Raw genomic sequence first — 10,930 nt, 5'->3', positions numbered from 1 at the left:
GTCAAAAATATAAAGGTACGAGTTTGTTTCCCTTAGCCTGTAATATTCTCTATCTACAGCACATGTGACATATGTTTCTTACGAAACAACAAAAACTACAAATTTATATTAATTTATATATAGATAAATATTAAACAAAACAAAAAAAAAAAAAAAAAAAAAAAAATAAAAGTCTGCGTATATTAATTTCATCTTCTTTTGACATTCTTTGATGTGTCTTTTTCAATAACTTCACCAATACCACCCAATTCTTCTAATTTATCTTCTTCAATACGAACTTGTTCACGTCTTTCCCACCAACGGTCTTGGCATAAATCAAACGAATGCTTCTTTAAATGTTTACCTCTAGCATCCCTTTTATTTGAAATAGCCCAAGTCAAGAAATCAGCACCAGTACGCAAATAAAAGGCACGTAATGTTTCAAATGGTTTTGGATGTGGCAGCCATGGTCGCGGATCTGGAATTTCAGGCTCTTCTTCAGCATCAACACCATATTCTTCCTCTTCCTCTTCGTCTTCTGCAATAAGTTTTTCATTTTTAGTTTCCTCTTCGTCATCATCATCTTCCTCTTCTTCATCATCATCTTCCTCCTCGTCATCATCACTATCTAAGTCACCCAAGTCTTCGGCTCTGGTAACTTCTTCTAGATCCTCCCAAAAAATTTTAACACCATCCAATTTATTTAAATCGATGCTATAGAAAGAGTCAATACTGTAATCTTTTTCACCATATTCCCATACACCACCAAAAATAAAAAAGGTGTCATCAACCACGGCCGTTGCTGCATTAAATCTTGCGTGTGGTAATTTCCCAGAAACTTCGTATTCCTTTTTATTTTCAGCTTCTTCACAAGAACCACAAGCATCGTCATTATTTTCTAATTTTTGTAGCTCATTTTCAATTTCATTTCTAGCAGCATCATCATCAGCAGTATCATTTGAATCTCCGCTAGCTTTATCATTCAAATTTGCCTTCTCTAAAATACTATTTAGTAATTCTTCTAATTCGTCATCTCTATTTTTATTATTATTTTTCACAAGCAATTTATTTTTCTTTCTTTGTGGTCTTAGTGACAAATTGTACCATCTATTAGTTTCAATTTGATAGGAAAATAGATCATTAAAAAAAATAGACTCTAATGTCTCCTCAGTTTCCTCAAAATCATACACACCACCAAATAAAATGCCCCTGCCCTTATGGTAAGACATTGAGCAACCGACCCTGGCAGAAGGTTGAAATCCTTGTTTTTTCCTTCTTTCCCATCTAATAGCAGATGGATCTGATTTCATTTTCAAAAACCAGCAGTCAGTCAAAATTTTACCCTTTTGTAAACCTTTACGAGCTTTAACTTTACAATAACCACCCCATAAAATGACACCATCTTGTGCTGGAATCAAAGAATGCCCAGACCTAGCGTCTGGAACCAAATGATTTGGCGGAAATACAACCTGCTTCCATTTGTATGTAGTAATATCAAATAACCATAAATCATTCAAATACGTTGTTGAAGTACCCAGATCTCTGAACCCACCATGCAAAATTATGTAATTTTTCCAACTAGTCATTCTATGACCTGAACGAGCGCTGGGTCCGTTTTTCTGTTCTATTTTGGTCCATTCTTTAGTTGAACAATCCAACAACCATGTATCTGAGTAATGATAAAAAGTATTCTGTTTGGGAGAAGAGAATTCGCCACCATGGATCAAAGCAATCCCACTTTGATGTGTAGCTACAGCCGCTGAAGATCTTGGCATTGGTGAGTTTTGAGATGTAGTTTTTTTCCATTGATCATTGGTAGGATTATAGCTTAGCAACTCATTATAAAAAACTGTGTTGCCACCGACCGTAGTTTCTCCACCAAAAATCAAAAGTTCAGACTTACCATGTAGTGGATTACTGAATATACATGGGCTTATTCTTTTGGATGGCTTTTGAATTGGTACGGTAGTGACTTGTTCGAATTGCTCTTGTTCCTTCTTAAAAGTAGCTAATACTTCCTCAATATCCAAATCATTCTCTTCAACATCGCCTAACTTTTTAGCCAATTTTTTATTTTTTGCATCTGCTTTTATTGAGTTTTTCTTACTTTTAGCTTCGGCACGAGCCTTCTTAGCCTCCTTATCCTTTTTCGTCTTTTTAGCCATTGTATATTTCTCTGTGTATGATTATGTTATAATTAAACAAAGGCTGTACCATTTTTTTTTTTAATATATGTATAAATAAATTATATACAGTACTTTGAGTAATATTATAAAACAAATCTTGTGTTGTTTGAAGTAAGTTTCTTTTTAATAATATGCTTCACATTTTTTCTATTAAAAAAAAAAAAAAAAAAAAAAAAATTTTTTTAATTGGATCTAAAAAGTTTTACTAAGCAGCAGAAAAAAAAAAAAAAAAAAAAAAAAAAAAAAACAATTCAATTCAATTCAACCTTTTTAAAGCACAAAATAACTAGTTAAATTTTTTTTTTTAAATATTTCCTTTGTTTTCTTTTATATAGTCTCGCTGCATTTATATCGTTTATATTTTATAAAAATATATATCTATTCACCACAACAATTGCTTACTAGTTGACCTACTTTCTCGGCTAAACTTTCAGCCATTTCTTTGGTGCTAGATTCAGCGTAGACTCTAACAGCATCTTCAGTCCCACTAGCTCTAACAAAAGATCTGCTATCAGCACCATAAGAACTAACTAATTCGTCAATTTTACCTTGTAAACCGGCCGGGGAAACTAATTGTCTTTCGGCATTAGTGGTTTTAAATACAGTTCTATCAGGAACAACAACTTTAATCAATTTATTTGGTAAATCTGAATATTCATTATACCAATCTTGAGGAGTCAAGTTTAATATACACAATACTGCCAAAACACCTAGCATATCGGAGATAGCATCCCCTACAGTTCTATTAATTAGCCTAGTAAAAATTTCAATAGTTTTCAAAGCTTTGTTACCATTAGACATGCTATTATTCACTAGTGATTTAATTTTCTCGGAAAACACTATTGTACCGTGACCATTGGCCTCAAAATAAATACCAATATCATATTTTTCAACAGCTTCATGGTGCAAGTGTTTTACGCCTGTTGGTGTACAAGAAACATCCATTTTCAATACTTCGGTAATATATTTAGTAGAGTTACCATTAGCATAAGCAGTTTGAACAACACCTACTTTAATATCATTATCAGAAGCATCCAACAAACCTGATTCCTTTAATAAGTGCTGAAAAAACTTGGCAAATAAAGTGGAGATTCTGTCTCCATCCAATAAATGAAAGCTACTTTTATTCTCATTGTCTTGATAGTAAAATATTACTCTATCAGCATCACCATCAAAGGAACAGTTTAATTTTTGTGTGTTTTCTCCTCCTGTGCTGAATTTGCTATTAGAAACGACACCATTTGGCAAGCATTGGTTCGTTTTCACATAATCAGCACCACATTTATTATTTAACAAATTAGGTTTTTGCCAATCATTGTTAACAATTGAGATATTAGTACTATTTCCACCATCTACAGTAGTTTTACACGAGGTGAATAGTAATGAAATCATTTTTTCCATTTGAAAACCGCCAACACCGTTAGCTGCATCAATGGTCAATGCAAATTTCAAGTGTTCGGTGCTGAAACCGTATAATTCACACAAATCAAGCCAAGCTCTCGTAAAATCATCAAAATAACAGCCAATACCAATTTCATTTTTTTCTAGTGTTTTTGCAACATTAGTTTTATAAACTAAATAATGTAACTGTGGAGTGGTTAAAATGCCAGCATCTAAAATTTTGGAAACCCTTTCAGTACTATCATGTTGAAAACAATAGACGGCATCTAAAACTGTCTCCAATAATCTTGGCCCACTTTCTCTAGAATCCCTGCCAACAATAACGGATCCAATACCATTAGAGGTATCAATAAGGTCAATACCCTTATCTTTAATTAGATGGTTTAAATAGGTAATGAAGTCATTATAACTGTTTGAAGCAGAGTTGGCCAGATCAGTAGCTATTGATTCCCAAGATTGATCCAACATCTCCCCCATTGGTTCAACAATTTTAACACCATTGTCTTGTGGTGGATTATGCGAAGCAGTAATCATAATACCTATTGTTTTATTTTGTAGATAAATGGATCTTAGAACAGACAATATACCCGTGGTAAACATAACGGTGTTTAAAACATCAGCATTGTATCTAAAGCCGGCGGTACCATATGCATATTTGAAACCCTTATTGGATGTACAATTTTTGTTATATAATTTTTCTAGTAATTGTAAGTTAATCAACTTTTCCATTGTTTTGTATGACTCAATATTTCTGATGATTCTTTGTTTTTAACAGCTGCAATAGTGGCAGCATAGGCAATTAAAGTTAAAATTATGATACTTTGGTAAATATGCTCTCATAGATGCTTTGCAATTCATTCTTTTTTACTAAAAACAAAAAAAAAACAAAAAAAAAAAAAAAAAAAAAAAAAAAAAAGCAAAAACGCAAAAAATGATAAAATACAGGAAATTTGATGTTTACGGTATTTCCATTTTGGGATATAATATTGATTATATCACGTGTTGTATTGTTATTTTGTACGAGTCACGATGATATTTTATTATCGTGTATTTAAAATAATAGAAAAAAAAAAAAAAGTTTAAAAGAGAATTTGTTTTATGTAGCAATTGACATTTAGGATAGCACTATCATCAAAATTCTTTTTCTTTTTCTTCTTTTTTAAACCCTCTTATCATATTTGTAACCATTATAGTATTAGACTCAAGTAGCTAAATAGAAGCAAAGTATTTTTAAACTATGGCACCATTAACGCCTATTTGGACCAAAGAACAAGTTGTAGAGAAATTAACCAACAACAATAAAAAGAATAACAATCCCTTTGTGTCTAATGATGATTGTATAATTAAGCAGCTATCTCAGAATGAGTGTACTTTTGATAGATACACAGGAGAATTTGTGTGTATACCATTTACACGATTATTTAAAGAGTGTCGAACATGGAAAAAAGTTAAGCAAAAGGTAGAAGGTAGAGTTAGTGTTAAAAAAGCTCTTGTTATTAATAGAGTAGAAATTACTGATTTAGATACTAATGATCGCAATTTGTTAGATAACGTAAAAAAGTTACCATTATATGAAGAGTTAAAAAGATGATAATGGCTCTATGTTCATTGATTTGTTGCAATTACCAACTTTTTAAACTTTCAATTGAGCCAGTAATGAATATTCCGATTTCGGAACCGAAAACTGATAAGCTTCTTTTTTCAAGGCCTCGGCGAAAAAAAAAAAAAAAAAAAAAAAAAAAAAAAAAAAAAAAGATATATTTTAACAAAGCAACAATTCATCTAGCTTGTTTCCTGATTGGTTCTCATATATTAATTATTTAATTGGCAGAGACAAAAGAGGACGAAAGGGAAAATAAAAATATTATTTTTATTAAATTATATTATACACATGCATGCATCCCTTAAACGCACATATACGCTCACACTTATATATATTATATATATAATGAAAACACTTTATCCTTTTAGTAGATCTTGTTTCCATTTTTGTTTAGATTTATATAATTTCTTTCGAGTCTAACCGCCTTCATAGCATTTCTTAACAATCCACTCTGGTTTATATATATATATATATCCACCCTAGTCTGAGTTAAGATTAGAATGACTTTAATTTTTTCTTTTTTTCTTTTTTTTTTTTTTTAAATTTTTTTTTTTTCTTTCTTTCCATCTTCCTACCCTCCCCTTAACTTAAGTATTCTTATGTTTATTTAACAAGCTCTTACTTTTGTTTTAGTAGATAATAAAACAAACTTAGAAACTACCAGGGAAAAGTATCAAAAAAAAAAAAAAAAAAAAAAACCAAAACAAAAAAAATTCGGTCTACGGGTTTAATAATATATTCTAAATTTTTTTTTTTTTTACTTTTTTGACAAACAAGATATTTATCCGGAACAAAAATGTTAAGAAATACTACCACAAGAACCAATTTTTTAAGGTCAATCAACAACAAGCATACTGTTTTGATCAGTAGAATGATGCTATCTACTACTAATACATCTTTACAACAACAATTTAGAATTGAAACCGATGCTTTCGGTGAAATCAAGGTCCCAGCTGATAAATACTGGGGTGCTCAGACCCAAAGGTCTTTCCAAAACTTCAAGATTGGTGGTCCAAGAGAAAGAATGCCAGAACCAATTATCAAATCTTTTGGTATTATCAAGAAGTCTGCTGCCAGAGTTAATGAAGGCTTTGGTACTTTAGATCCAAGTATATCTAAAGTTATCCAGAAAGCTGCCGATGAAGTGATTTCTGGTAAATTGGACCAGCATTTCCCTCTAGTTGTCTTTCAAACTGGTTCTGGTACTCAGAGTAATATGAACGCCAATGAAGTTATCTCGAACAGAGCTATTGAATTATTAGGTGGTAAGTTGGGTTCTAAGCAAATTCACCCAAACAATCATTGCAACCAATCTCAGTCTTCTAATGACACTTTCCCAACTGTTATGCATATTGCTGCTGTTACTGAAATTACTCATGACTTATTACCAAAGCTTACTCAATTGAGAGATTCTTTGGCTAAAAAGTCTGAGGAATTTAAAGATATTGTCAAGATTGGTAGGACCCATTTGCAAGATGCTACTCCATTGACCTTAGGTCAAGAATTTTCTGGTTACGTTCAACAATTAACCAATGGGATTGGTCGTATTGAGCATTCTTTAGTTAACTTGAAGTTCATTGCTCAAGGTGGTACTGCTGTTGGCACTGGTTTGAACACCAAGATTGGTTTTGCTGAAAAGATTGCTGAGGAAGTCTCCAAGGAGACCGGTATTGATTTCAAAACTGCTCCAAACAAGTTTGAAGCTTTGGCCAACCATGATGCTATTGTTGAGGCTTCTGGCGCTTTGAACACTGTTGCCTGTTCCTTATTCAAGATTGCTCAAGATATTAGATACTTGGGTTCTGGTCCAAGATGTGGTTACGGGGAATTGGCTTTGCCAGAAAATGAACCAGGTTCTTCCATTATGCCTGGTAAAGTTAACCCAACCCAGAACGAAGCCATGACCCAAGTTTGTGTTCAAGTCATGGGTAATAACGCTGCCATCACCTATGCCGGTGCAGGTGGTCAATTCGAATTGAATGTTTACAAGCCAGTTTTGATTGCTAATTTATTGCGTTCTATTAGGTTGATGGCCGATGCTTGTCACTCATTTAAAATCCATTGTGTTGATGGTATCAAGGCTAATACCGGTAAGATCAACAAATTATTGCATGAGTCTTTGATGTTGGTTACTGCTTTGAATCCAAAGATCGGCTATGATGCTGCCTCTAAAGTTGCCAAAAATGCTCACCACAAGGGTATTACTTTGAAAGAATCTGCCTTAGAGTTGGGTGTTTTGACAGAGAAGGAATTTGACGAATGGGTTGTTCCAGAAAAAATGATTGGACCAAAACCATGAACGATCTGGGTTTTGCCAATTTTTACTTTATAATGAGTCATTATTGTAATTAGTTTGTTATGTATTTAGTGTTATTTTATTATTATTATTATATATAGTTGTTATTATGGTGATATTCCTTTTTTTTTTTTTTTTTTTTTTTTTTTTTTTTTAAACAGCTGGAGGTATTGTTTAATTAAAATATTTATGTTTGACTATGTTCAACTAAAGAAGATAAGTAGGACGCCCATGTTCACTATCTTTGTTACGATGTCTTTTGTCTTTCTGGTGGCGTGTATGAGGTCATATATAATATTATAGAAATAGTTCAAATGAGGTTGACTCATGTTTTGAGGAAGAGGTTATTTTTTTTTTGTTTTTGTTTTTTGTTTGCTTGTAATATTTAGTATCTTTTTAATGACCACAATAACAAGTTAAGAATAAGCAAAAACATGATTACTGACTTAAAAATGTTTTATTTTGTTTTATAAGTAATGATAGCAATAATGATCTACGAAGATATGGAGGATTGGGATGATAAATTGATGCTTGTTATCTTTACATGTATGTATAGATGAGATAATATACAATTTGTAATGTTTGCTTTTATTTGCTATTTTTAGATAATGACGTTGGTAATGATAATAATATTAATTTTGATAGTACAATTACCACAGATATTGCCCTAGTGGTACTATATATTAGGGGTTAACGTAAGAAAAAAAAAAAAAAAAAAAAAAATAAAACTTACACACCCACACACATCATGCTAAAGACCTGCTATCACCTTTTTTTTTTATTTTAATAAAGAGAATGAGTACTAGTTTTACTATACCATTTAATAACAAATTATCATTTTTCTAGTTGAGCATTATCAGAAGAGTAATACAGTTGTTATTCGTCTCCTTTAACCCTTCTCTCGTTGTTCTTATTTTACTTTTATTCTTATGTATAAACTCTACGCCAGTTTTTTTTTTTTTACTAACAAAAAATATTTACTCCGATAGGCTTTTTGCCACCCATTTTTACTATAGAGCTATTTTTACTATAAAGCTATTTATTATCCTCCACTTACAGACAGCACCCCTTAAAAAAGATAGATAAGCGAATTTTAAATTAGATTATTTTATTTTTTTTTATTTTTTCTTTTTTCTTTTTTCTTTTTTTTAAAAAAATACATTATATAAAGACAGAAGATATTTAAAGTGTTTTCAACTCTTAACCTATTCTCTTTTTCTTTTTCTTTAAAGTTTTTAGACGCGATTAGTTAATCTCCATAAAGCATTATCACTATAGTTTCCTCTGCAAAAACAAAAAGATAAAAAAAGAAAAAAACATATCAAACATTTAAAATAAATAAACCTTTTTTTTTTTTTGTTACTAGTAATATTAATATAGACGTTGATATTACATTACAAACCATCATTTATATAACATCAAATCTATCCCCCCCCCTTTTTTTTTTTACGGTAGACTAAAAATTAGTTCAGACGAAGAAAAGAAAAAAAAAAACAAAATAATTATAAAAAAATAATTATAACAAAATAAAAACCACCAAAATATTTGCAAATAAATAGCTGGTCTATATTTCCTGACAATTAACAAAAGAAAAAGAAAAAGAAAGGAAAAAAAAAAAAATAATAAATTCAAAATCACGTTTAATTCACAATGAAAGTTTCAAACACGTTATTACCTTTGTCTGTTTTGGTTGCTTTAGGTAGTGCTCTAGTTATTCCAGAAATCGACTCCACTTCTGTTCCTGCTGCTAAAGACAGTCCTAAGCACAAGTCTAAACATGAGGGTTGCGGTCTTATGAAGGGCAAGCATCATGATGAATCCGACTCTGAGTATGATTCTTTGGACTCTGCTTTGGCTGCTTTGGGTAAGAATACAATTGATGTTTATATGGCTGATGCCGAGGGCGAAAAGAACTTTAAACTAGCTCCTATTGTAAACACTAATAGTAACAAAAACGAAATTATTCCAAACCGCTACATTATTGTTTTTAAAAAGGGCATTTCTGCAGAAGAAATTGATTTCCATAAGGAACTAATTTCTGAAGTCCATTTGAATGTTGTTAGTAACTTGTCACCAAACGATCCCTTTTTCACTTCTACTACAACAGATGATTTGTATGGAGTCAAAGCCATAGTTAAGGAGGGTGGTATTCAAGATTCTTTCTCTATTGGAGATGGTTTATTATCTGGTTATGTTGGATATTTCACCGAGGGAGTTGTTGATTTTATTCGTGCAACCCCCTTTGTCGATTACGTTGAACAAGATTCAATGGTGTATGCCAATGATTTTGATACCCAAAATGGTGCCCCTTGGGGTTTAGCTCGTATCTCTCATCGTGAAAAATTGAATTTGGGCAGTTTCAATAAGTATCTGTTTGATGATAATGCCGGAGAAGGTGTCACTTCTTATGTCATAGATACAGGTGTCAATGTGGAACATGTTGAGTTTGATGGTAGAGCCGTTTGGGGTAAAACCATTCCATATGACGATGAGGACATCGATGGAAATGGACACGGTACTCATTGTGCCGGTACGATTGGTTCAAACAGCTATGGTGTTGCCAAGAAGGCAAAGATCGTTGCTGTCAAAGTGTTGAGATCAAATGGTTCGGGTACTATGTCCGATGTCATTAAAGGTGTTGAATATGCAGCTGAATCGCACACTTCTGAAGTTAAAAAGAATAATAAAAAATTCAAGGGTTCCACTGCTAACATGTCTTTGGGCGGGGGCAAATCACCAACTTTGGACTTGGCTGTTAACGCTGCCGTTAAAGCTGGTTTGCATTTTGCTGTTGCTGCTGGTAATGAGGATCAAGATGCCTGTAACACTTCTCCAGCTGCTGCTGAAAATGCGGTTACTGTTGGTGCTTCCACTTTGAGTGACGACAGAGCTTATTTCTCTAACTGGGGGTCTTGTGTGGATGTTTTTGCTCCAGGTTTGAATATTTTATCTACATATATTGGCTCCGACAGTGCTACTGCTGTCTTGTCTGGTACTTCTATGGCCTCACCACACGTTGCTGGTTTATTGACTTATTATTTGTCCTTGCAGCCGGATTCTGATAGTGCATATTACCAAGGTTCCTCTAAGATCACACCAGCTTTATTGAAAAAGAAGGTTTTATCTTTTGCTACTAAGGATGTTTTGAGTGATATTGATTCTGAAACACCAAACTTGTTAATTTTTAACGGTGGTGGCGAAGATTTGTCAGATTTCTGGGGCAAAGATATTGGTAATGAGAGGGAACACGAGGAGAGACTTGATGAGAGTCGCTTGCAAGAAACTTTGGGCTCCTTGGTGGACTCTATAGGTGGCAAGACTGATAACATTTTTGAGGAAGTTAGACATTTGTTTGAGGATTTGAGATTATTTTGAATTTCCTTTTACGCATGGGTATGAAAGCAATGGCTCAGATGAATGAGAGGAAAGAGTGGCAAGTGGATACTGTGGTTAATTCGCCAAACT

The 10,930-nt window shown here is 32.7% G+C and overlaps 5 protein-coding genes across 5 annotated transcripts; 3 read left to right on the top strand and 2 right to left on the bottom strand.

Moving 5' to 3' along the window:
* Positions 1–188: 188 nt before the first annotated feature.
* KEL3 (Kel3p) lies at positions 189–2,144 on the bottom strand (the record flags this gene model as incomplete). The annotated part of the gene is made up of 1 exon (XM_046079944.1): positions 189–2,144. The coding sequence occupies one exon, from the start codon at positions 2,142–2,144 to the stop codon at positions 189–191; it is 1,956 nt and encodes a 651-aa protein (XP_045937257.1).
* A 399-nt stretch (positions 2,145–2,543) lies between these two features.
* PCM1 (phosphoacetylglucosamine mutase PCM1) lies at positions 2,544–4,295 on the bottom strand (the record flags this gene model as incomplete). The annotated part of the gene is made up of 1 exon (XM_046079943.1): positions 2,544–4,295. The coding sequence occupies one exon, from the start codon at positions 4,293–4,295 to the stop codon at positions 2,544–2,546; it is 1,752 nt and encodes a 583-aa protein (XP_045937256.1).
* A 508-nt stretch (positions 4,296–4,803) lies between these two features.
* On the top strand, positions 4,804–5,157 carry SOM1 (Som1p; the record flags this gene model as incomplete). Its single annotated transcript, XM_046079942.1, has 1 exon — positions 4,804–5,157. The coding sequence occupies one exon, from the start codon at positions 4,804–4,806 to the stop codon at positions 5,155–5,157; it is 354 nt and encodes a 117-aa protein (XP_045937255.1).
* Positions 5,158–5,965: 808 nt separating this feature from the next.
* FUM1 (fumarase FUM1) lies at positions 5,966–7,468 on the top strand (the record flags this gene model as incomplete). The annotated part of the gene is made up of 1 exon (XM_046079941.1): positions 5,966–7,468. One exon carries the CDS (start codon positions 5,966–5,968, stop codon positions 7,466–7,468), a length of 1,503 nt encoding a protein of 500 aa, XP_045937254.1.
* Positions 7,469–9,115: 1,647 nt separating this feature from the next.
* PRB1 (proteinase B) lies at positions 9,116–10,840 on the top strand (the record flags this gene model as incomplete). Its single annotated transcript, XM_046079940.1, has 1 exon — positions 9,116–10,840. The coding sequence occupies one exon, from the start codon at positions 9,116–9,118 to the stop codon at positions 10,838–10,840; it is 1,725 nt and encodes a 574-aa protein (XP_045937253.1).
* Positions 10,841–10,930: the final 90 nt, after the last annotated feature.

Source organism: Saccharomycodes ludwigii, chromosome I (assembly GCF_020623625.1).
Source record: "Saccharomycodes ludwigii strain NBRC 1722 chromosome I, whole genome shotgun sequence".
Classification (NCBI taxonomy): domain Eukaryota; kingdom Fungi; phylum Ascomycota; class Saccharomycetes; order Saccharomycodales; family Saccharomycodaceae; genus Saccharomycodes; species Saccharomycodes ludwigii.
Note: the sequence above shows the minus strand (reverse complement) of the source record. Positions and strands in the feature narration are given on the sequence as shown.